Raw genomic sequence first — 27,158 nt, 5'->3', positions numbered from 1 at the left:
TGGAGAAAAAGCAAGGAAGAGATCGAAAGATATATCTGACAGGTGCATTAACGAAGTTTCCAGACAGCGAGGGCCCCATGATAAAAAATGATGTGAGTGGAAAAGCAATTTGCTTGATTATGTAGAACAGTGCTGGGAGTTGGCAGTTGGGAGTTGAGGTCGGAGAAAGCGGGGAGCATAAATCGCTGACGCTTGACGCCAAAGCAGATTTGTCGCATAAGTCATGTCAAATTACAAGAGACGTGAAGAGGACACACAGCAGGGGGAAAACGGAAGGCTTAACGCCAAAACTGCCGCAGAAAAACTGAAAAATTACATTAAATTAAAGGTAAATTGCAATAGGTTTCGTTGAACCTGTTTTCCCTGTTCAAAAATATCTATGTATGCTTTATGGCTTAAGAATATTGACCAGTGATCCCCTAGACTTACGATAATTGAATGCCTCCACCATTATATTGGTTTCACTATTTTTTTTAACAATTACACACAACCACACCATATCACAACGCTGGTATATAAAAGCCGAAAAAGTTTAATTTAAGCCTACAAGTCGATTGGTTTTATTTTTTGGTTTAATCATTGGCGGTGTAAGAAATATTCTAAAGTAAAACAATTCTTTAAGCTACAAATTATAAAATGATATACTTGCAATGTAAGCAAATACATTTTAATAAGATCGAAGCATTCGTCGAGTTAAACATGCTTTTCTTTGATTATTTGTCATTACTTTTTTGATTTTGTAAAAAAATTAGCTGAAATATGAAAGTGTTGTACCAAGCTATTATACTTCTCGGTTTGTTTAAGCTACTGACCTCAAACAAATTAAGAACAATAAATAACACAATGTGTGTAGACTGTTCCAAAGACCCCAAGGTTGAATGTATAATTGAAGATACAGGATTTGAATGTTTTAAGGAACACGTGCCGAAGAAACCCAAGGGTGTCCCTTTAAGGACGAAGCCTGCACGTACCAAAAATTTGGATGTATGCATTCCAAAGGATTTGACGATTCCTTGCATTAATGGTATGCCAATATTTCGTTACATAAGTTTCAATACGCTTTTTCAAATTCAATTTCTGTACTACCAAAGATAAACTTTTTCTGAAAGTCATCGTATGGTCCCCTCAACTTGGATGTCAAATAGTACAGAGAGGGAATAAAAATAGGGATACGTGTTTCGTTGCCAGTCTAATCTGTCCGTGTGTTAGGAGTCAAAAAGGATCCGGAGAAGTACAGTCCACCTATAGTTTACTACTTATTATAACTTTGTACTTAGTGCAACTTAAGATAACTAAAACAAATTAATCGACAATACATTTTTGGGTGAATAAAATTCAAGTCTCGACATTTTTTATTGCTTTGTCTATATACGCTTATCAATCATTTGTTTTATAAATTTTGGTCAAACTTTCAATTGCTATAACCAAACTTGCACCACATTAACAATCTACCCCCACGTGATGAGTTTATTCCTGACAACCTTTTCTATAACTTAATTTGCACCATTAATTTGGCCAACGTAAAGGACCCAAGTTTGGCCCGGGAAACATTTCAAATCATCTGACCATGATTGAAAAGTCACCGCCCCGAGTGCTCATCCTTAAATTTTTCGACACAGACACTAAACGAAATCCATTGGCATTGCAAATGCCTTTGGCCCAAGTGTCGTGCCATTTAAATGAGCTTGTCAAGTCGGATTTCAGCACATTAATCACCACGCACATCCGAAAGATACATATATATATACGAGTATATATATAAATGTATAAGAAATGAATAAAAGACGGAGCTGAGACTCCGGTTAATGGACAAAAGGATGGGGCGTGGCTGCTATTAGCACGATGGCGGAGGCTAAACAAATTACTTGAGGACCCAATGACAGCTAAAAACAATTTCTGGCCACTTCGCCTGCGAGAATCGTCGTCTTTAGCGACTTTATGGGTTTGGGGAAATAAGGCGACATCTCCACTCACCTGTCGTATTCCCGGTTGTCCTCGTCGCAGCGATTATCCTGCAGCTCCCGCCAACTCTTCCCGTGGCGACAGGTGGTGACCAGGACCATGTCGCGTCCGTTGTGCAAATGGAAGAGCGAGTTGCGCGTCTCCGAACCAATGCCGTGCACGTATCTGCAAAAATCAAGGGGCAGAATGTTATTAGTGCGCAAACTTTAAAGGAATTTAAACATATTCGACAAATTCTGTATATTTATACTAACAATACATTCAACTTGAAGTAGGCTATGTGGTATATTGCGTATTTAGTGAAATAGACAAAAATAATTCGCTGAGAGAAGTAATAGTTTCTGCAATATATTTTTCAGATACAAAGCATTTAACAAGAAGATTGCTTTCCTTCACCTATACCTGTAGTTGCCTACAAATCTTGGGGCCTCACCATTGAAAACATGCTTTATGGCCGACAATAACAGAGATTGCCTCCATATTCCCCGATCCCCAGACGATTCACCTAAGCTCCGATTTTATTCGAGCGTTTGAAGTTGTGGCCTTACATGGCAATCGCAATCGAGAAATGCTTACACAAACACAAAGGCGAATGTGGCAGTGGCAGTGGCAGTGGCAGTTGGATTAAACTGCTCCGATTGTTCTTCAGTTGGCATAAACAGCGGCGTCAAAATCAATTGCAATAAACCAACCGCATGGCGGGCAGGATGGGATGATTCCGTTTAGATACGGACTGAAATCTGAGCTGGCCGTCAGCAGAGCAGCAATTGAAACAAAAGATGAACATTGCGACAGCGACACTAACAATAAAAGGCGCAGGCACACACACAAACAGAAACAGGAGAGCACCCACACAAACACACTCAACGGCAACGGACACTAAAAGTTTTCAAGTGTATGGCTAAGCAAAATGGCAGCATCAGCTGTGCACTGGGAAAAATAATGGGGCACAACTTGTGTTTTCTCACACTGCATGTTATAAGAGTTACTCTTCAATACAATATATTTTTTTTTTACTTTAAAGTTTATTAAATATAAAACCATTGATTTCGATTTTGTAACAGGGCCAGCCAATTTCTTTTTAAAATCCTGAAATCTGTGCAGGACAAATGGAATGGAATTATATAGTTTCTCAGTAATGGGATCGCACTTTTTTTAAGTGCTCCAAGGAAGCTTTCGCATCAGCAGTCGAGCAGAAAAGGAGAAGCTTCTGGGGGAATAAAAAAACTCAAATAGAATCCAGTGAGCAGGATAAGGTTGTGCGGTTGTGTGTACGTGTGTATGTGCAATTTCCTTCTGCTTGGCTTGCAGTTGAGCAAATTTCATACACAATGAGCCACGTCGGTAGCTCCACTTCCACCTCTGCACATCTGCACCGCCGAACCAACCAGCCAAACAGAAAAACTAAACCAAGCCAAACCGAACCAAACCAAAACTCGGCCAACACAGCAGATTGGGCAGCGCTGATTTCCGTTGTCCGACTACCGGGAGTATCCTTGCTCCTTGTGGATGAAGGCAAGGAACGCCAGCCTCTCGTCCTGTTTTTCAAGTTATTTGATAAGTTATTTGATTTAATCAGCGTGTCGCTGCCGCAGGCGAATTCTGAGGTTACGGCTCCAGAAACGAAATGAAACAAAGTGTGTGCGTATCATCAATGGGCAGGGAAAACCACAAGCTGCCCCACAATAAATGTGAGGAAAAAAAAAATTGGGTCACTCGGATTGGAATAGATTTATTTGCTTAAAGCGTATTGATCAAATGCCATTTGTATAAATGTAAATAATTGTGCTGCGGCGCTATAAACTGTATTTAATACGAGCAAACTAAAATCAATCGCTTATTTAGTGACCAGTTTGAATTGCTTACAGTTAGTTACAAAAAATAATTCAAGAAAGAATTGCCTATTTACAGAAAAAAAATACGAAAATCTTTTAAAATTCCATCAATTCATTTGGAAATCAAATTGAAAACCAATTTGCAGCCGTGGAACACGCTAATGATACGAATAAATAGATACAACAATTTATTTGTCAATTTATTTCCATAACAAATTTGATTGAATATGACAGCCGTTGCAGCAGCAACAACAACCCATAATCAATGGCCATGGCCATGCAAGTGAATTGAAGTCCCGAAAAAAATGTAAAATAAAATGCCAAGGAATGAGGATTTTATGCCCCACATCAGGGATTCTGTAGATACTGCCTTCTGTCGTGCGTCGTGTAAATTAATTTAGGACGCTGGCAGATGTACAAAACGCAGAGGCAGAGAGAGATGTTGGCCACATTAATATAAATTAAGTACATGGCCTGGCAGTAGCGGCTGAAAAAATGCTTTCAGCGCCCATTAAGAACCGGCTATGGTCTGTTCTAATCTAATTTATGCTCTAAATGGCTCACTGGCCTGCTGAATCCGAATTTCACGAGGTGGAAAAGGTCCATCTGAGAACATTACTTTGATCCTACTGAAAAATTGGAACACCTACAATCAGGAATTCTGTTAAATTTAAGGTTTAAAATCAAGTACTATTACTTTAAGCAGAAAGCAATGAAACTGAATTAAGAAACCTTGAAAAGAACATAAATTTAGCATGTGACTTAAACGGCAATTACTACCCAACAGCTGCAAAATATATGCATAAAATGAGAGTGTAATTCACATACCATATTGACTTATGGTTTAACTTTAATCTGCCGCTCTTTATTCGCAGCAATTGATAAAACGTTTTTCACCGGGGAAAAAACGACCCATTCATAGGAAAAGAATGCCCTGAAATGGGTCAATTAAATATTGATTGGGCCGGGACTGCAGGCCACAACCGAAAAAGGAAAGCTGTTGGGGCCAAGGAACCAAAAGCCATTTGGAGGGCTGTCATCGCCAGTGCGGCTCCAATGACAATAAAGTGCAATAACCAGACGAAGGGACCATTGAACCGGGACCTAGTGGAGTCCTGCTCCTGACCACTAATCCAAACATAATCTAAAATAATTGAGTATGCCCAGGACGCGAAGCTTTTTCGCCCCGTCCGTTCACTACTGAATAATTTATGCGCGCATTAAATAAGCTTAAAATGTGTGCGGGCCCTGCTTTTTCTTTTAGTGTGCGAACAGAATGGGCTTATATATCTGGAATATCTAGTATCTGGTGGGCCGCGGGCATTGTCTGCCACACTTCGGCTTACATGGGTTAATGCCTGCGAACGGGAGATCCTTGTACGTTGCCAAGGGGCTATGGCTTATGACATAAGTTTATGTTTTCTCCCCATTCTGGACCCCAGCGAGTTGTCGCCTTCGCGGCCAAATCGCCCGGGGTTATGCAGCATTTGCTCCAGCCGAAGCTTATCTATGCAACTTCAAAGCTTTTGTGATGGCCCCGTCACATTCACATGAGCTCACAATCCATGGATGGTGGGCTAAGGAAACGTGTCGTATGCGCAATATCTCCGGCTCCTTCTTTCTTTTGTGTTTCGAGCATAAAATGGTGTCGCAAAACTGCAACGAGAGCAGACTTTCAGAGCAAAACCAAAAAGAACGGATAAAATATAAAAACGGAACACCAGAAACGCTCCTGGCTTTAAATCAGTGCAGGCAACCAAGAACAGGACATCAGGGATACTGCTGAGACTCCAGAATTATGCGAAAAGTGGGCGAAAGGTTCAAGGGGCTTCGACCGGCGAACGACAGGTAAATGCATTTTACTCCGGCGAAATAAACGTAAATATAATTTTAAGTGCAGCAGCAGCATCAATATCAACAAATTGGTTTACACGAGGAAAACAAAAACAGAAAACACCCAGGACATAAAAATCAATTTATTTTTAAGGCAAACGTGTAAGACTTTAAGATGAAAGCATATTTTAAACAGTTGTGAAAGTAGAGCATATTTATACCCGTTACTCGTGAAAAAATAACATACTAGATTCGTTGAAAAGTATGTAACAATGTTGAGCTGCATGCTAGCTTCCAGAGACATAGACGCAGAGCAGTGTCCCAAGGCTGAAGTTCCATACTCCATAACTCAACATATCTTAATCGGATTTTAAAGTGACATACCTCTAAATGTTTCTGGCGCAATTCTCTAAAAATCTGCATTCAAATTTAGAAATTTATTTTTTTTTTAATTTTTTTTAAATTTTTTTGATGTTATGATGTAGAAATTCAAAAAAAGTAAGAAGAGTCCCAAGGCTGAAGTTCTAAACTCCATAACTCAACTTATCTTAATCGGATTTTAGAGCGGCATACCTCTAAATGTTTCTGGAGCAATTGCCTACAAATCTGCATTCAAATTTAGAAATTTAATTTTTTTTAAATTTTTTTCAATTTTTCTGATGTATAATGTTGTAGAAATCCAAAAAAATTAAAAAATGTACCAAGGCTGAAGTTCTAAACTCCATAACTCAAGTTATCTTAATCGGATTTTGAAGTGGCATACCTCTAAATGTTTATGGAGCAATTCTCTAAAAATCTGCATTCAAATTTAGAAATTTATTTTTTTTTTAATTTTTTGTAATTTTTTTGATGTAGAAATTCTAAAAAAGTAAGAAGTGTCCCAAGGCTGAAGTTCTAAACTCCATAACTCAACTTATCTTAATCGGATTTTAAAGCGGCATACCTCTAAATGTTTCTGGAGCAATTCTCTAAAAATCTGCATTCAAATTTAAAAATAAATTTTTTTTTTAATTTTTTGTAATTTTTTTGATGTAGAAATTCTAAAAAAGTAAGAAGTGTCCCAAGGCTGAAGTTCTAAACTCCATAACTCAACTTATCTTAATCGGATTTTAAAGCGGCATACCTCTAAATGTTTCTGGAGCAATTCTCTAAAAATCTGCATTCAAATTTAGAAATTTTTTTTTTTTTTTATTTTTTTTAATTTTTTTGATGTAGAAATTCTAAAAAAGTAAGAAGTGTCCCAAGGCTGAAGTTCTAAACTCCATAACTCAACTTATCTTAATCGGATTTTAAAGCGGCATACCTCTAAATGTTTCTGGAGCAATTCTCTAAAAATCTGCATTCAAATTTAGAAATTTTTTTTTTTTTTAATTTTTTGTAATTTTTTTGATGTAGAAATTCTAAAAAAGTAAGAAGTGTCCCAAGGCTGAAGTTCTAAACTCCATAAATCAACTTATCTTAATCGGATTTTGAAGTGGCATACCTCTAAATGTTTCTGGAGCAATTCTCTAAAAATCTGCATTCAAATTTAAAAATTTATTTTTTTTAAATTTTTTTGGTAATTTGTCTGATGTATGTATGTGTTGCAGAAATACAAAAAATGTAAAAAATGTCCTGAGGCTGATGTTCCATACTCCATAGATTTTAAAGTGGCATATTTGTAAATGTTTCTGTCGCAATTCTCTGGAATTTCTGGAATTTCCGATATTCCAATTTTGAAATGTTGAACGCAATTTGCTTACATTGACTCTACGACTTTAATTTTTCCTCCCTTCTTCCGGGAGCTGCATCAACGTCAGTCCCTTCACGGCATTTGTAAATCATGGCCCCTGCCTCTTTTGGCCACTATTGCCCACATTAGACATCTTAATGTAGGCGAGCATCGATCCGTATCAATCAGGGCTCGTTTCTACGGCCTGTTTCCAGGGCTCGTCAAAGTTATTGCACCAAACAATGCTTTTGTTATCCTTCTGGCTACGCCAGGACCCGAAATGCGAATGGTATCAACGGTTTAGATACAAGACGAAGAGGCGAGATGGAAAAATCTGTGGCATCGAGGAGAAATTCGAGCTCATACAATTTGCAGTTAGCTCTCGCCTTATGCTTCGCCAAACTGATACAGGATACAGGCAGTACCATCTAGCTTCCCCCTCGCAAGCTCACATTCCCCTCAGCCAATCGACTGCACTGAGAGAAATGTGTCCGAAGCATGTCGTATAAGTTGCGTTTGTTGAAAGGAGATTCGATTTTGTTAATTGCAATTTAATATTGAATTGAATATCGAAAGACAATAAAACCACCTAAACATTAGAGTTCGATTTCAATTTAATGAAAATATACAAAGCATTTCTCGGTGTGTGCGTGCGTGTCGGTTCATTGTTGTTGTGGCTTGCTTGGTTTTATTGTGTTTATATTTGGCTTAGGGCATCAATTTGCTTTTATGCAAGTACGGCCACAACGACAAGGAGTTCAGGATTCCGGCTGTAAGCTAGCATTATCAGTGAAGTCAGGCTAGGCAGCAATAACACAAATATGTCTATATGCGTGTGCATGTGGAGCATGTACAATGTTCTTAGGGCGAAGGCAGGGGACATATTACATTAGTGGTAGTGCAACAACGTTGATGTTGCATCGATTACATAATCCATTTACACAAATGGCATTTTAAATACATTATTGACTGACTGAAGCGTGGAGCGCGTTTTGAACAACATTGCGTATGCGTATTGTGCGCCAACCAAAGAGTTAAGCAAATTCAATTGATGTGCATGGGCGGTAATATAGACGTATTATCGTCTCCCCCTCGACCTATTTAACAGATGTTTAATTAGTGCACAAATGCAATTGCTGCTGCCTGATAAGTCCGTAAGTCCGTAAAGGGCAAGCCAATACGGCTTATAACGGCTTACTTACATTTATTTAAGGCTGGTAATATAATACCGGGCTGTGTTAGAGCGCAGATAACACATTGTTTAATTGAACATTGTAGACGTCTTCATTAGAGGCAAGTCCTAAGCTGTTTAATTATATGCAGGCCATGAGAGAAGATTTGCCGTTGATTTAAGTATTGCCATCGTTTAAATCACTGAGTAAATATACTTACTCATTTCAAAACATAATAAAACACCCAATATATTTCAAGTGTGTGTATTTGCAGGACTGCAGTGCCTTAAAATAAATACCCAATTTAATTAATTTGAATGGATAAATATTTTACTTTACATTTAGCCATGGTTGCCAAATTCAAACAAAATAAAAACAATCTACAAAAGTCTTTTTTTTATCAATAACAAACTGAAATCTGAAATGAAAATACTACGAATGATCTTATCTTAATGTCCATAAGCGTGTTGCTAAACAGTGTTAATTAGATAAGTAAATACGATAACTTTAAAAATATTCTCTTCTGACCACTTAAATTCGACAAAAGAGATATTTCATAAATATTTTTGCAGTTGACACACATCTCTTGATAATGAGGCATTTGACTTTGAAGTGGCGCCATCTGGCGCAGAGATATGTGTTCGAGTGAAGTACTTTGATCAAACAGAAAAATATCTCAACAATCATCAACAGCATTACCATGGCCATCATTATAATGGTGATGGGCAAAAAAGTGCACACACGCCACAAAGTCATTTACCGAACCGAATCGTTTGGCACGTTTCGGCCCACAGATGGCGCATTGATGATGATTATACATACATATATCGCATGAGGACGTTCATGAGGATGCAATATATTGGGAGCCAATGCCTGGCGTCGATAAATTTCAGTGCAGGCATCAAAGCAGAGCTGAAAACGCTCATTAATAAGTATTAAGTAATAATGAAACAGTTGCAATGGTGCCTGGTGCAAATCGAAGCTTTTGATGAAATTTAAGAAAAATTTAAAACTTATTCAAAGCCTTCACGCCACCCGGTAGGCAGCTGCAAAATGCGGGCGAAATCAAGCAGCAAGAAAATGCACACGGAAACCAAAAGCGAACTGAAATGCAGAGTAGAAGCCAAGGGGATAGTGCAGAAATATACTTGTATGTAGTGTATGTATAAACGTGAAAAACAAGGCAAAATAAAGGAAGGAAAACCGAGCAGCCAGACAAAACCACAGGCACTAAAGATACCGAAAAGTAATGGAACTAATTGCTCAACGAAAGGCGGCCAGCCTATCAGTCAAAAGCCCATTGTTCCCCACGAAAGTGAAAATGAAAATGCCAATGCCAAGCTCAAAGCCAACTAGCTGCAATAATAATTGGAGCAACTGCAACTTGCAGCCAGCAACTTGCAACAACCAAGTGGCAACTACTACGTAATATATAAAAGCAAGTGCTTTGCGCGCAGGCGCCGACAGTTGAAATTCGCCAGCAGCCACGAAACAACGAGCTCTTAAATTCGAAAATCTGCATTCAACAGCTGAAATATTCAAATTGCGCGGTGGGAACATCGAAGTGTATTGGCCAACATGAGGAAGCATTGCGTAAGTAAGCCAGAAATGGATTGCCGAGGAAGTATAACACATCAGCTAATTGTCTCTGTCACCTGATTTGCATCCGGTCGGATTTGGTTTACTTCAACTTTCGTAGATCAATTGGATTTGGATGTTTTTCTTGCTGGAGCTGATTTTGATCAGAGCCGAACAGCAGGCAGAGGATCACAGGTTAGTTTTTTCCGTTATTAACAATTACCAAATTGGAAATTAAAACATAAAAGTGATCGTTCCTTAAGCTATTATTTAAACATAACAAATAACTGAATCTTTTGATCAGTTAGTGCAAAACCTCATTGAAAAGTCTCTTAACTAACATCTTATACTTTCTCACACGTAAAGTAACTGCCATAAAATGCTAATAATTCGAATCGAATGATATTTGCAACTCTTGCTTTCGCTTTTCCCGCAGAATTCAGCGTCGTTTTATGTGGCAAGAGATGAATAACTCCGTGATGGGTGGCGTGCTGGGTCGAATGTTCAACGGAGCCCGGGCGATGAAGTCAATGCTCACGGATCTCATGCCGAGCACGGCGGGATATGGCCAAAAAATCAACATGGATTTACTGCCGACAGAGATGACGCGAGTTAGATACATTATTCGCAATCCACAAACTAACAAGCCGATGAAGATCATCAAGATGCGGCCGTCGCCAAAGAAGGTGATTAAACTAAGGAGACCCATACCTAAACCCACTATCACCGAGTCCTCGGTGATCATCTCCCACGGAATCCATAAAGATCATCGGATGAGACAGTTGGAGAAGGAGCAGGAACTCATTGCTGAGGGCAAGGCTCCGATGACCAGCGATGAGGCAATAATGGAAAAATACTTTAAGAAGCGTCCGCGAGGCGGTTCCTCCAACGAGGTCATCTCTGGCAAGATTATGGAGTACCAGAGTTGGAAACCCGTGTACAAGGCTGGTGAGACACCATCATCTTTCGTGACTTTAAGACCACAACCCCTGACCCATTTACACACGGATATATCCAGTGGAGATCATGAAATGTTGCCAAAGCCCGAGAAGCTGGTGAGTTACGAGTATGAAAGGGAAGAGGATGACGAGGCAGAGAACGAAGTGGCCAAGCAAATGGGTCACCGGTACGAGGTCACCGAGCATACAGGTGAAGCCAGTGGCGAAGTGGAAACGGTCGAAGCAGTGGCCTCCATGGAGAGTGGTTTTGTGCCCAGTCAGGGAATGACTTTCAGGTCTCCACCACCAGCACAACATGCTCCGAGGCCCAGACATCGAACTCCGTCCAGTACCACAACTAGCACCACCACCACAACGGAGGCACCCAACTATCCCGCCTCGTTCCTGAAGAAATACCGTGAACGAGAGGCCACCACCACACGCAGACCCCGGAAGCACTACAACAAGGAGGCCTATCTGATCCGCGAGGGCGAGGACAGCTCGGACGGCAGTACCACACCGCCAACCTTTGCGATGAGCAGTTTGCGGGCTCGCCTCCAGGATCAGCAGCGTCACCAGAAGCATCAGCACAAACAGCAGCTGGAGGAGGAGGAGCTGGAGGCCGCCCTCGTGGATGCCATGCATGGCGAGAAGTGGCCAGCGGAGGTGGCCCACAGCGGCTTCCAGCTGGCCAGTCCCATTGGACCCAGTGCGGTGGCATTTGAGCAACCTGTGGCCAAGGCGCCAAGGGGCCAATACAAGCGCCAGACGCGCGACAATATCCGGCAACGTGGATCAATCAAGTTTGGCGACAAACCCAACTACGATGAAGCCTGAGGGAGCGGGCAAAGTCACCATTTAGCAACCAAAGAGCCAAAGGCTGAATTTAAATAAATTCAGTAGTTTTTTGTGCAACATGCGGTGACAAATGTACGAAACTTGCCCTTCAACAATGAGTGACCCTTTTGGCTTTAATTTAATTTATGTCAAACCAAACATTTTATTCAGTACAAATATGTACAAGTCAAAATTGTAACAAGTTATGTGTATTTAAAACTAGCTTAGAAGTAACACAATTTGTTGCAAGTTTACGAAATAAACTAGGAAAACTTTATTTAAAATTAAACCTTGAATTTGTTATTTGAATATATGAAGTGGTGAATCTAAAAATATTTCTTAAACAGTTTTAAAAACAGAAATAAGTACGTGCTAAGATTAATTTTTTCTGTGTGGACTTATCTATTAACCACACTTGAACTTTGTTTAATTGGCTTATCTAAGATTTGAGTTTATAGCTTTTCGCAAAGTAAAAGCAAGCTAAACTAACAATTTCCCAGTGGATTGCATTTCATTCGCGGCACGGAGTCAATGCACTCATGACACGCAATAATATGCAGCATGCCGCGACGGACATAAAACTCTGGAAATATTTTGACTTTTAATTAATGCCAGTTAGCGATTTTCCCTACGATGTTTGTGTGTGTGTGTGAGTGTGTTATCGCATTCCGCTTAGCAGCTTGCATTTGACAACTAATTTAAAAAGTTTACATGGCCGACAGCCTTGGGCTCTGAAATCGAGAGCATTGCGGCGAAGTGGGTTAAACCTGCTATAAATTCCAGAACAAAAGCCATAAGACACACTGTGCGACAGAGGCGGGGATAGAGCAAAGGAACGAGATAGCCAGATAGCCAGATGGAGGGGCGAACAAAGAAAAGCGCATTTCCACTTTGAGTGCGGTTTTTAATCAACTAAAGCAGCGCCAACAACAAACTGCAACTGAATTAAAAAACTCAGAATGCCCAGTAAAGCCCAAGGAAAGGGAAATGGGGATGGAGGATGGAGGAAAGGGAAAACGCGATAAACTTTAAATGAAACGACATGTCGGCTTAACTGGCGAGGAAAAACGCAGGGAAATGCCGGAAAACTAGGGAGCCTACAGATTGAAATTGCCGATAGCCAACTATGCAATGAAAATAAGATAAGGAAATTCTAGATTACCCACCCGGCCAGCGAAAAATGAATTGGGCGCAAAGTTTGTTAAGATAAGGATCTAAATTTTAAACATCCCGACTATTTTGCCATTGCCCTTGTGTGTTTAGATAGGTATACACATTATATTATATACATATACAATAAATAACCATAAATGAATATTAAGCATGCCAAAAAATAAATCTCTTAGAATCCATTAAAAATATTGTATTCAAACAACTGCCAGCTGACAAAAGTTTCCTTTCTTATTTAGCACTTTTTATTTGCGAAAAACTTTCTAAAACTTTCGCTTATCAAGAAATTAGATGCTTTATGTGATTTTAATACTTGCAGAGGACTTTTCAACAAAATAAAAATGTGTCTCTACCCTAAATATTATCACAAATTCATAGGAAACTTTAATTTTCCAGCGAAAATCGGAATCAAGATGAACTCACCTGGAGCCCAGAAAAGCAGGTGAGCCACTAACAAAAACAAATTGTTAGTTTGTTGGGTGCCACGCCCCCAGCAAAGTCTCACCTACGCCCACATAAAAAGGAAACGAAAGTTTGCGAGTAGAATTTGCCTTTTTTCAAGGACATTATTGGGGACATGACTGGGCTGACTTCCTTTTCTGCATATTTGGAAGGGAGGTTTGAAGTCTGGGTCCATGTCGACCTATACACCTGTCCACTGGCAGGAAACGTGTCCTTTGCCACGCCCCCTAATCCCGCCATGAAGGCTGTCCCACTGTAGAGTGCACCAAATACAAATTAGAATTTAAATGAACAATGCAACTAGAGCGGAAGTTTCTGCGAGTCAAAGTGGATTTCTATCTAACTGTGTGAATATTCGAGGGTGTAAGCTGAACGCCAAGAAAGGAAACCATATATTCACATATAGGTTTATGTTTAGACTTGGTTAGCGTATGTGACTTCTTCAGTTGCTAATCGTCTGTTAGCAGTGAAATAGAATAGTACAATAAATACAAATTATGAAGCATTTTTAATTGTTTAATATTCAATATATCCAATATTGTCATTCAATATTAGGGGCAGAATTTTAAAGATATTTTAGGATATACTTATTTAGCAACAACTCCTGGAAGTGGCAATAATGTCATACAGTTTGGCACGTAATTTTCGCCATCTTTCCCCTCTTTGCTCTTTTTGCTGCCCCATCTGCAACGTAGTCCTGTGGGGTATTTCGTTAATACTTAAAACCGAAGGAAGAAAAAGTTTCCAGATTTTTGCACTGAAGGCGATGTCAAACTGGGTCGCTTCAACTCATCGGCGAAATGTCAAACGGATTAATGGAATTTCTCAACGAAAAACGAAGCCAATGGTAAAATGCAGGAACGGAAATTGAAAATGATCATTAACATAAAAAACACTTATACTCGATGGAAAATGTCAAAGGGATTAATGAAATTTCACCTGGAAGCTGTATGGGAAAATAAAGGTAAAATAATAGATAATCAAAAATGGTAGATTGCGATTTTTGTTGAATTAAGTATAGATTTTTTGTTAAATACTTTTAAATTGACTTTTTTTATTCTGCATTTAAAAAATAAAACATTGTGTGCATTAAGTGCTCATTTTTTTCGATCTAATGAAATCAAATCCATGATTTGAAGTGGGCTGGAGAATTTAAAATCTATAAGTAATTTAATTTAGTGGCATTTTACAAAATGTTGCTTCCATATTACCTATTATATTTAAATAAAATATTGTAAGTACCCGAAACGCTTTCAATACCATTGTTGCCTATTTGAAACTGATGCGAATCGAATGCGCAAGGCGACTACGAACGAGAGTCCTTTTAACCATTCTTTGCAAAATGGAATTGTGCGGGGATTCTTTTGCAGCGCAGCCAACCAAGTCAATTAAATATTAAAAGAACGTTTAAATGGTTGCCCGGTTAACTGTCGAAATGGTTAAGCATGAGCTGGGTGCATTCGCAGCCCATTCATTAATTTGCCTGGCACCTTTTGGCGACCTACTGCTGTCAAAGTTGAATTTATTAAAGCGAAATTCTTTTAATTAAAATCGTGACAGGTGAGAAATGGACGGTTTGCTGTGGGCGCCGTTCACATCAAACTGAATCGTGCCGAAATTATATCAATTATGAGTATGGACAATTCGACTGAAGCCAATTTGAATGTGTCCTCGAAGCGAGCATTGAACTCGCAATCAACGAAGCCAGCATTCGCATATAGCACAAGCTGATTCATTTGGCGTAGAAAACATTGCTGTTTGCTTTCCCCCCAAAAGGCCCCGCATACACAGCCAGAAATAAAGGGGGTGGTGGCTGGATGGCTGGGTGGCAAATGAATGGAAAAGCTGACGGCTAACAACGATAGCTCTCTGGCATCGTTTAGCGTCAGGTTCCGAAGTGCGAAATGTTCCCAGCTCGCTAAAAAATTAAATATTCAAATATAGCTGTTGCCACAGCTCACAGGAAGAACCTTAAACTGGCGGAAAGGCAAATGGGAGGGCTGCAAAGGATTCGGGATGTAAGAGGACCCGTTTAGCTTGCAAACCAGAGCTCTCGAACTAAAGAGGGACACGAGCAGTTGCACACATCCATATGCATATGGTGGAGGCGACAAAAGTGTTCCAGATGATGGGGATTGACATTTCTGGATGACATATGAAAGACAGGAGGCCTTACTTAATATTTTCCTTAAGTGCGATAAAAACTCCTAATTGCTTTCAAGAAAATTGTATTTTTCATAATCACAATGAAATCTCTATTCTAGTTTGTGTTTTCAATTGACCAAGTCAAGTTGACTTGGCCCACATGTTATCATGTCCACGGAGCTCCCAAAAAGTCACATTTTCAAGCGCAGTTAATGAGCTCGTGTTCATTAAAGTAAAACGTTAACGACAACTTTGTCGGCTGGCAATCATGTGGAACTACAACTTCAGTTCCAGGCGGGGCTTCCAGCTGCAGTAGTTCAGTTCAGCAGTTGCACCGTTCTGGAGCTCGAGTTTATGGCTGAAACTAGCGCAGTTAAAAGCCCAGCGGGCGAGTGCCAGCAGAATGAAGATGTGTGGGTGTTGCCAAGTTTATGCGGGATGGCTGGGTACGTGTGAGTGTGTGTGTGTGTGTGTTGGCCGTTGAAGTGTAATCAACAGCACGGCGGCAATTACGGCAGACACTTGTGTGGGTGAGTGTAGTCCTGGCTGACAACCCCTAGCACCAGCCCCCCTTCATTTCCCTCCCTTCTGCGTAGGCGCAAAAGTTGGCGGGTGGATAACGCGGCACAATTTGCCAAACTGCACTGAGCGGATTTAGCGCAAACTGCTAAAATGCCGAGAAGGAATATGTGGATAAAGCACTTACATCAGTGCATTCGCCCCTGCCTTTTGGGATTTTCATCCCGGGAGTAGAACCTGAGCACGTTAGAGCGCACATTATAATTTAAATGCATATTACATTTCACGTCACGAATTAAATTCGCAGCACGTGGAAATAAAACAGCCAGCAGCGCCTGTTTAGCTCTCGCGGAAATGGATCCATCAGGTGGAAATATTGAGGGTGGAGTTCGTGAACTAACGCCAACTTTCAATATTACTATAGGTCAGGGAGTTCGACAGGTAATTGGCGCATTTAAGCCACGACGGAGCTCAGCCATTAGGAAGACCAATAGTGTGCATCTGGGTTTCGAGTTAAGGCACGAAACAACTAATAAAGGCAGTACTTAACTTTTCTAACATATAGTACATCAGCTTATTCATTGGAAAAATTGTACATTCCCCATAATATAACGTTTCGGTATTAAAATTTCTTGTTTTCTACTTAAAGCGCACGAACGATTTATCAAATCTTTGAAATTTTCCCCCGAATTAACCCGAATTTAGCAGAGTGGCTTCACCTTTTCCGCTCATTCCCCTGCATTGATTTTAATAGCCTGCCAGTACGGAAAAAGGAGTGAGTCCTGCAATACCGATTGGCTGACTGCTCATATCGATAACCAAACACAAACAGAAAGTTTTCTCTACGATGCTGAGAGGAGAGCCATTCAATTTTTATTAAATAACTTCATGCATGGCAAGTGCTCTGCTGCGAACGGATTCGGTTCTCTAGTCGATGTGAGGATGAGGATGTGGATAGGATCTGGGATCTGGGATGTGGGATGTGGGACTACTCCTGTCGCTGCTCGATGGCTCTGTCAATAGCACAGTCGGAGCATCTGGACGGCTGAAGTGGTTCTGGGGGGAGTGGGAGGCGGGTTTTTATTGATACGCCTCGATGTCCAGGCTCCAAATCGCATATTATCGCGTCCTGTGTGTGTGCGAGTGTGGGTTTTGGGCGTATCCTGCCATGTCCTGCGCCTGCACTGATCATTAATCTTTGCAAGCTGCCAACGTGTTCGCCTTTTTCGGACCTCAATTGCCCGGCGAGTGTGAGTGTGTGCATTAAATGGCGGATGAAGTCCATTAGAAAACTATTGAAGCACATTTTGTCGATTGCAGCCAGCAGCTAGCAGTCAAGCAGAGCCAAACTCCATATCCTGGCCATGTGGCAGGATGTGGCAGCTGCCGCAATTGAATGCCATGCCCCATGCTGAACGCCCCATTCAGCCCCTTGTAGATTTAAAGCCAAGGCAGTCAGAGTTCGATTTTCAATTAACAGACGAAAGAGCTGCAATTTGTTGGGCTAATCGAAGCTTTTTGTATCGGGAGAATATGGTAAGGCAATCGGAGAATATGGTTTCTATTATATCTATGTTCCACATGTCCTAAAAGATATGACATTTCTCAAGTCTTTCGAAAGAATAGCAATTCAATAAAACTACATTCGTGAAGAAATCCATGATAGTAAAGATTTTAAATGCATTTCAATAGGATTTCGATAAGTTAAAATATAATTACATAAAAAATAAATAATATTCTGAGCTGACTTAGTTAGGTAGAAAATCTCAAAATTAAAATCTAAATATAAGCGCCTCAAACAAAAAGGGCAAGTAAATAAATTATAGAAGGGCCCGATGCTCAACCGCAAATAAAGTTGTTTGAGTATTAATGCAATTTAATATGAAAGAAATAAAAAAAGGGAAAACATACATAAACAATTTGCGCTTTAGCTCTTTTTCCCTGGCTTATTTTCCATTTTTGCCCTTTTATGGTATTTGCTGCCCGCTTTTTGTTGGTATTTTGCTTAATTATCCACATGAAAAGTCCTTCACAAATTCCATGGGGCCAGCGCGAAAAGATGGAGCGCAGAAAAAGCGTGAAATGAAATTACATTAACAGTGGTATATAGAAGTTGAAAATATGTTAGAAATGCGAGCGGTCCAGAAGTGAACGTCAAGTGCCAAAATGAAGCTAACTTTGATGAGATTTCGCCGAGAGCCTGATGGCATGGAGTTTTCGGGTTTCCGCGGGAGAAAAGAAACTAGCGTGAATTCTAGGGTCCTTTTTATTTGAAAGTGGTCATTACAAAAATTGAATGGTCCGCCGAGTTAGTTAGTTCAGCTAAGTTCCATTTCGGTCATATTAATTTAATAATTTCTTCTGTTAATATATATTTTCATTTTAAGTACTCTTTTTTAATGATAAATACAACTTTTGTTTTATATTCTGATATATTACATCCATCGTTGAATACAGCTGAATAAGTTTAGTGTATTTATTTGCAAAATACGTGCGCACAATTAATTTCGGTCGTTAACAGCAGACGCCAAACGAATGACCTGATATGAATGCCTGGTTTTTCTCTTCAAAGTTCAAATGCAAACGTTGGCCACAGAGATCCGGAAAAAAGGTTCATATAACCCAAAATAAGTTCTTTTTACTTATTTAGAAATACTTCTTCAGCTTTTCCCTATTGACAAGAGTATTTATTTTTATTTTTGTTCAGCTCTTTTTGGGGTTTCTCTTTTATGCAGTTCATTTGCCAACCTACAGCAAAGGCAAAGAGTGGCTAAATAAATAAATGGGAACGAATGGGAATGGGAAAAAATTTTAATTAAATCAAATGCACACACATATAAACGTGTATGTGTGGGTTGCTGGCTTTTTAATTTGATTATATGTTTGCGTTTCAGAATTTTTTTTGATTATACATTTTCCTTTAGGCAAATGGATTTTGTTGTTTCAGAAGGCAAAAGACAAATGTTAGGGTAAAGCAAGAAAAAGCGCCAAAGTCAAGTTCCTCGACTATTAGATACCCGTTACTCGACAAACTAACATCGGATAAAATAAAATTACCGCCAGAATGTACATACGAACCCTTAGAAAAACAAAACCAACGACCTAATAAACCTACGCCCCATATAAACTAACCCCCGGTAAAAACCCAGATAAACTAACACAGAAACTAACCGCCAGTTCAGGGTTAAACTAACTCCCAGACTAACTTACCCATAAGAAAATTCGCCGGCAGTCTAACTTACTAAATATGGGAAAAAAAACCATTTAGGGTCAGAAAGACTTAATTACTATATATTGCAAACTTTTCAAGGAATCTAGTATACCTTTTGACTTTACGAGTAACGGGTATAAACATGAAGAACAGGCATAAGTGTAAATTCAATTAAGGAACGCTTTTCAAATATTCATTACGGCAGGGGCGGTGGGTGGTGGGTGGCAGCAGCGGAAAGTTGGTTAATTAGCGCCTTGAAGTATGCTGCGGTTTTTTGTTCCGATTTTTCTTGGCTGAGTCAAAATGGCAGCTTGTACGCCTGCTTGCATATGTAATAATAATAATCATGTCACAAAAACGGGACATGCATGCCACTGGGCACTGGGGAATACTCCAGGGCGAATTGTTATTTAAAATATTAAAATTTACAGTACACATAAGATGTTAACTGAAGTTCTAGTGATACATAGGCAGTATCTTATACAAGTTGTATTGTGACATTTATGGTGCTCACGCAAGGAACGACTTGAAGTAACGTTTAATTTGAATTATATTTTTATATTTAAGTAATCAACATTTTTGCAATTTTTTTGCCGTGTAAAGACTCCATTCAACCCTCAATAGAAGGCTTTTTGTGAAAATGTTCTAGCTCCAAAAAAGCGCTCAAAAAGCGTGGAAATTTGATTGTTGTTGCCGGCTGCGGCTGCTGTGGCATGATGAAGTGTCATGAAATTTAATCAATTTATTTGAAACGTGAGCGGATTCCCCGGCACTTTGTCTGTGTGTGTGTGTGTATGTATGCCTTGTTCTTATTGTTGTTGGGCAATAAATAATAGCAGCCTCGTCTGTCGGTTGGTTGCTCAACTAAAAATGGTAACAGAGCAAAAGTGCCAAAGTAAATAACAAACAATGAAAATGCAATAACAACAGGGCCCCAAAATGAATGAAAGGGCGCAGGGCAGAGGGGAAGTGCGGAGAAATATCGCAAATAAAGTTTCATTGTTCAGCTAGCGGGAATAACCGCACGCCACACACAGATACTCACGAATACATCAACACTCTTCCAGCACACACACATTGATATACTTCTTGGGACCAACAACAATATTGAAGTGAAGAAAAGGGAAAATGAAAGCGAAGTAAAAGTCTTCAATTCTGCAGCGAACTTTGAATGAGCTTGCACGGACATTACTAAGCTGGATTTTTCGCGGATTTTCCTAACAACATTGTACTATTTCTAACATACGTAGGGTTCACTCTCAGTTTTAAGCACAAGGAGAATATAAGCGTGAAGAAAATTAAATAAACATTTATTCAGTTAAATAGTAAAAATAGATATTACATTTTAAAAAGTACGATCCCATTTTCATTAAATTACAAATACTTTAAGTCTAATATTGTTTAAAACAGAGAAAAAGGCGACTTCAAATGTTGAACTGAGAAAAAAAAGAATTGGCATGAAAGCTAATTATTCACAGTTAAAATCTTAGAACAAAAATAAATTAGATGGATATTTTTCTGCAATTACTGATCGCTGTTTTCAAACGAGAAATGTAGTGGATAGCCAAATGGTGTATGGTACGATTTTCAGGGTGAGGCATACGGAAAAGCCAACACCTCTAGTCCCATTTTAGCTGGTCCTTTGGAAAATCCTTTGCCTACTCCTCCGCCAAGCACGTACGCAGACCAAAAGAGCCTCGATGCCACCTCCCGCCCTGAAAAACACCCATTTGTCAGGACCCCGGCCATGGTTTATACATAGAAACTTTCTGGCCCACTTCGGAGAACGTTTTGTGCCATTACTGTTGGTATAACTCCGCAACGCAGAGCAGAGCGTTGGAGAAGGCCAAAACCAGTGGGGAGGGGGGAGGGTGCATGGAGAACGTTTATAAATTTATTGTTTTTCCACGACGCATGTACTCAAGTGTTGCTGCGTGTTTTTGGCAACAAATTTGTTCAACAACCATGGCGCGAAGTGAGGGAAATTAGGGTGGGAAAAGCCCATTCAACTCGTTGCGGTGACGCATTTTATCATAATTACATTAACACCACTGCCACCCCGCACCCGCCCCGCCCCCACCTTCTATTATATCTCGCTCATAAATTTAAAACAGATCCCCCAAAGTAGGCAAACCCGTAAAATCTTTAAAGCCAACTCAAAGCCGTAACTTTGGCGTGCTGCGAAATAATGGTGAAAATAAACATAAATAAATGCACTGCAGCAGGAGCTGTGCGTGTTCTGCTATTTGTTATAGTTGTTGGTTGCAAACTGCACACATGACATATTGTTTCAACACTGCGAGTGTATGTGTGTGCCAGAGACAGTGCGGATTTCGCTCCACTACTAGAAAGTAAGAATATCGGATGGCCTAACTGAAACATGCTTAAGATAACTTTTACCAAAGCTATCAATAAAAAGCCCTTCACCTTGTGGTTGAAATTAACTAAAATCTTGTAATATATTGCAATACTAAAAGAAACCCTAAAAAAAATATATGTACAAATGGCAAAGTGATATTCTAAAAGTAATACATATTTACTTAAATCAAGAGATTATAAGAATCTTTAGAAAATCTGTATGCTTTTATGATACTTTCCTGTGCCGTTTCAGGTAATGTTTCTGGCATTTTGGCTTACGAAATCCATTTCGCGCCATATGGGCATTTAGCACAATTCGAACCGCAAAACCAGAATCCCGAGAGACAAGTCAGGCGAAGTAAAAAGGCAAAAACACACACACTCATACAGGCACACACACACAGGCATAATTAAAAACATTTTTGCAGCCACCGAAGAGAAAGACGGAGAGGAGAGATGACCAACCGGGGGTCTTCGCATATTTAGGCCAAAGTTTCTGCAATCCTGGCCCAAAACACACTCCACTTCATTATGACTCATTGCGAAATGAGATTAAAATAAAATGTTTTTTATTTCTTTAACGCCGCGCCATCCGTATGGGGAAGTATATTCACAAAATGAAATGCCAAATATGTGGAAATGCAGTGGGTTAGAGTGGGTGAATTCTCTGGTGGCTTTAGTGGTTTTTGATCCACTGCATCCTCGTTTTGGGAGCCACTCAATTGAGCAAAATTGAATAATAATTTCATCCGAGTGCACAGAATCTTATTCTTTTTGTATTTTTCTTCGGAAATTCGTTTCGAATGAGCGCTCAAAGTTGGAAACCAAAAGATTTTTGTGGGAACAAACTTTTGCGAGGAATGATGTGGGTATGTTAATTGAGTTATATTTTAATTAATCCTTCCAATTCTGTAAGTTTTCACATTTCCCAACGCAAGTTACAATAAATGAATACTCGAGACTTGTAGTGGGTATCTCATAGTCGAGGATATCGACTATCTCTTGTTTTTTTATAATATGATATTGCTCTCTATTTATCGCCAAATGATTTTATGAAGCTAATTTGACGCAGCTCGCTTGGCAGCCGAAAATATTGAGCATAAAATTTATTTATGGTCATCAAGTTGGCTTCACTGTTTTATTGACATTTATTTGGCACACAAACACGCACACTTGGCTGACCCTGGGACCGGGTAAAAAAACGAAATCTGCATAAGTCAGTGGAGAAAATTCCAAACTTGCAAAAAGAAGACGAGAAATGCCAACTAATGTCACTTAGTGGATGTCGGAGGGTGTCGTTGAAAGCTGAATTTCGAGACAATTTAGGAACTGCTTTTTAAATTGGCTCGCGGCTGTCGCAAATCCGAAATGAGATGCACGCGGAATTCCAGTGCGATAACCTCGCCGAGTTGGGTTCATTGATAATGAGTTTCTCAAGGAAAAGCGGCCAGAGAGAGAGATTGGGGGGGTCAGACGAGATTGGTGCCGGTCGGATAGTATTTCACACGTTCTATGGGGATGCCAACAGCCCTCTTTTGGCCGCTTCGGCACGTGCCGTCAATAAAGCTGAAAATCGCATAAACTGTTTGAGCCGCTTACACGTCATAAGTAGCGAGTACTTGGGCGAATTCTGGGGGCCTCTTCCGCCCGATAAAGTTGGCCGGTAACCCGCCCCACAACCACCCCACCCCACCCCATCTTCCTTCACAACCACTCGTCTGGTTATTGGCATCTTTAGGGCCAGAGAACTGAAATTCTCGGCCATAATCAATTCAATTCGTCGGCATAGATTTATTGAAGGACTGTGGGTAAAATGGAAGGCATATATACCCAGCAATGTGCTTTATGGCTGAACTTCTCCCGGCTATTAACAAATATTTAATATCCGACTTAAACATAAATATGGCTGCTTTTGTTTAGCTAGATACCATAGGTAGCATTAAAATGAAATTAATCTTAGTGTCTGGTTTGAATAATTTATTTAACAAAATGAATAATTATGCTTAACATGCATATTAAAGAGATTTTAACCGAACATTGTGCGCAATATAATTCAATTATAATTGAATCATCATGAGTGATGGAACTGCATTGATAAATACGAAATTAAAATTTATCTTTTAAATGAGCAGATTGAATTATAGCAGAGCCATAATTGGAAGGCAACTGAATCGGAAACCACGGCACCGAACAGCAATTCCTTTTCGTTATTATTTTGACACGACAATCGAATTTCTTTCTTATAACATTCAGATGCGTCTTGCAAGTTTCGTGATTTTGATTAGATTTTACAGTAACCGGAAATTTCCCCAAGGCCAGAGGCAAGGAGATGGAATTTGTGGAAAATTAATTAAGTTTAAAGCTCGCACCGAGTGCAAAGCTAATTTAAGGCCGCAGCAAAGGCAAAGTAAATCGAATCGCAATGAAATAGAACCAAATTCGAGCCACAACGAATTGATTTGTACGATTTGCGGATTGGGTGGGGATGGGGGTGTGGATGGGTGTGGGTTCGCTAGAAAAGTGGCAACAAAAAATGTTTGCCAGTGAAATGCAATTGCAATTTGGCATGACCAACTACGCATGCTGCGCAACAGCATCCAACAGCCAACCGACATCTAAATCCACATCCAGGGCCAAATCCCCGAACGAATGAAACTCAAAGCCAACTAAACCAGCAAAAACCAGAAGCCAACATCTCTTCGGGCAATAGATGGACATGTGCAGCGAATTCCAAATGTCAGAAGCCCTGCATGTGTACATATGTACATATATAGCCAACAAAAATCGTGCAGATATTAGCTTCGAGTCAATCGAAAAGGCTTTCAAAATCAACAAAGTTCCGAAAAAGTAATAATAAATAATTGCCCAATGCGAAATGAGTTGGAGGCGCGCTCGTTACTCCGCTAATTGGAAGGAAACCAAATTATGAGCACAACTTGCCGTGCCCCTCAAGGTGAATTGCTTGTCGGCAGGGTGAAGTTTTCCCTCTAATTGCGGAAAGTCACTCATAAAAAGGCCCATCAAGTTTCAGTTAAGCGGCAAGCAATTGTCACAAAAAAACAGCCAAGTTATAGATAGCGTATGACTATGTTATCTAACCCCTCAGGTGGTACGTATACATATATCTCCCCATATTGCCGAGCATATGAAATTCGCACACCATCAGCAGCAATATGAAAGGTTAATAAAACCAAGCCAAAAACGTGCGAAACGAAGGCGTTGGCACCTGGCAAAAGCTTTCACATCCCCGTTTTTCTCGGGTTTAGTGAAAAAACTCAGGTTTTCTGGGGGAAGCGTGCAATCAGATTTTGTTATCCATGGATTCCCCAGAAACTGACGCCAAATTCCTATGCCAATTTGGGGTGCCATCGCAATTGTGATGTTCTGCGCTCATTAAACGTTAGGTAAATCAATTGAATATGGCCCACTTTCTGTTTTTGAAACATATGTACATTCATTTACATTGGAACCACCGTCGAAATGCGTCGAAAAAAAGTATTTTTGGCCATTAATAAAGATAAAAAGTAATTTTGTATGATCTTAGCATAGCTTAAGAGTTACCAACAATTTGGGAACAGCCAAACTTCGTCTCTATGTTGAATAAGTTTTCCAAATCTTGGTAGAGTTTATCGATTAGTCAGCTAAATCATGGCCAATGATTGATAGTGGGCGGGTTAGTTATCTTGCCCTATTGATTATCTCATTGGAACCTGTTTGAGTAGTGATTATATTCCCGAATCTCAGACAACATCTCGCCGTTAAAAGCCAGAAACCAAAACCCCAAAGAGGAATGTCAAACGCAGACTCCCAACCGCAGATTAACTCTGACCCCAGATGGCACAGTTTCCCCCCCTGCCACACCCTCTTTTGCTTATTTTTCACGCCCCTTTCACTTATAATTTTTCCCCACTTTCCCCACAATTCACACACACGAAGTGCGAGCGTGAGCGTCCTGCAATTAAACGGGAAAAAGAAAACTTTTCCAACAGTTTCCCAGGGAAGCGAAGCCGCAATAGGATGTCCAGGCAACTGGGTATGTAAATGTGTATGGTGGGTGGTGGGCGGTGGGCGGTGAAAGTGGTTTTGTGGTGGTGGGTAGGCGGGCGGCCTTGCGATATGTGGCCAGCTTGGTATGGCTTCTTTCCGTCTGCTCAGCTCGACAATATTGATACACAATAAACGAAGTATAGAGTTGGTTATAATTAAATCTGATTTAAGGACAAGGAGTTAGGGTTTTAAAATTATAAAGGAAACATCAAGTCAGCAGATGAGTCAAAAGCAATGAATCGTATAAGCATGTCAAGCAATTAAATAGTAGTACATAATTTCTAAATATCTCAAGTATCAAATCCTTTTCTCCCAGTGCATTTGCTGGTGTTTGGACGCATAATTGTAAAGTGGCCTTGTACGTGTCGTCCCTTTCGCTTTTAATTGTATGTGTAAAGTGAAGTGGGGGTGGGGGTGCTTACCCACCCACTTGCCCCCTTCATTCATCATCCCCAAATAAGGAGTGCGTAGTTGTGTGTGTGTTGTTAACAACTTTAACATCACTTTGGCGTACCCTTCTCGAAAGAATATTTATAGGACTTTGTTTGCTGATTTCGCTGGTGCTGCTGTTCGCCTTCAAACTGATAAAGTTACTTTAATACACTGTTCATACATATATATTATACATGCACAGAATTCTTTATTATTCTGTATACGCTCGTCATTTTCAATCTTTCTTCCCGGCATTTATATCTCTTTTTCAAGTGATTCCTGCATATTAAGCAATAGGAAGTCTGAATCAACACTTCTTTTGATGATTTTAAAGGAGTTTTAAGCTAAGTTTAAATTCACTTTACTAGAACATGGGCTAGAACTACCACTACGGTCATTCCCTAACATACTTGTATAACTTTAACTGCCGGAGTGGTAATTGCTGTTGTCCATCACTTAACTTAATGAACCATTGTCCTAGAGGAATTTCCATAGATATATTTGGAGTTGTTTTCCGCTATCGAAGCTATGTGGGGCGAAAATCAATTTTAAATTAGGGCACAATGAGCTCATGTCGCCACGTGGATATCAGGTGATATAGAGGGGTCCCAACCTTTAACAGCCACCCAACCACCGCCCACCTACACTCACGTATACGACAAAGGTCAGGTGTACAGGGTCTTCCAATACTGAACAGCAAAAAATATTTTTTTTTTACACTTTAATAAAATAGGTATGGTGATAAGAAATAGTTGAACGTTGTAAGTATACTATTATTATAAATACTATTTATTATTTATTTTTAATTGATTGTAGACTATTGCAAACTATTTAATAAGTTTACATGAAATACACAATCACTGTTTTGTATATTTCCTATATGAAAGACAAAACCACGAACCATGCAGTATTCAGTAAAATTGATATTTTGCTCCTGTGTCCCAATGA

General features: G+C 39.8%; 3 protein-coding genes across 3 annotated transcripts in view; 2 read left to right on the top strand and 1 right to left on the bottom strand.

The window, feature by feature from the left end:
* Positions 1–27,158, bottom strand: part of LOC6549168 (exostosin-1) — a 60,788-nt gene that overhangs the window by 30,534 nt on the left and 3,096 nt on the right. Inside the window, exon 2 of the mRNA XM_001975582.3 lies at positions 1,975–2,127. Within this exon, the coding sequence (XP_001975618.1) occupies positions 1,975–2,127 (153 nt within the window). The remainder of the gene's footprint in view (positions 1–1,974; positions 2,128–27,158) is intronic.
* LOC26526562 lies at positions 693–1,351 on the top strand. The gene is made up of 2 exons (XM_026979868.1): positions 693–1,024; positions 1,092–1,351. The coding sequence occupies exons 1-2, from the start codon at positions 760–762 to the stop codon at positions 1,304–1,306; spliced, it is 480 nt and encodes a 159-aa protein (XP_026835669.1). The 5' UTR covers positions 693–759; the 3' UTR covers positions 1,307–1,351.
* On the top strand, positions 9,976–12,155 carry LOC6549170. The gene is made up of 3 exons (XM_001975584.3): positions 9,976–10,106; positions 10,213–10,286; positions 10,528–12,155. Exons 1-3 carry the CDS (start codon positions 10,092–10,094, stop codon positions 11,864–11,866), a joined length of 1,428 nt encoding a protein of 475 aa, XP_001975620.3. The 5' UTR covers positions 9,976–10,091; the 3' UTR covers positions 11,867–12,155.

This window comes from Drosophila erecta, unplaced genomic scaffold, assembly GCF_003286155.1.
Source record: "Drosophila erecta strain 14021-0224.00,06,07 unplaced genomic scaffold, DereRS2 tig00000092-arrow-pilon, whole genome shotgun sequence".
Taxonomy (NCBI): domain Eukaryota; kingdom Metazoa; phylum Arthropoda; class Insecta; order Diptera; family Drosophilidae; genus Drosophila; species Drosophila erecta.
This window is presented reverse-complemented; position numbering and strand designations above follow the sequence as displayed.

What these genes read in the sequence shown, in the direction of transcription:
- LOC6549170 (XM_001975584.3), top strand. An exon ending in CAGCAGGCAGAGGATCACAG is followed by an intron (nt 10,287 to 10,527) that starts GTTAGTTTTTTC and finishes CTTTTCCCGCAG; the next exon opens with AATTCAGCGTCGTTTTATGT.
- LOC26526562 (XM_026979868.1), top strand. Translation starts at nt 760, where the DNA reads ATGAAAGTGTTGTACCAAGCTATTATACTTCTCGGTTTGTTTAAGCTA. An exon ending in GACGATTCCTTGCATTAATG is followed by an intron (nt 1,025 to 1,091) that starts GTATGCCAATAT and finishes GTACTACCAAAG; the next exon opens with ATAAACTTTTTCTGAAAGTC.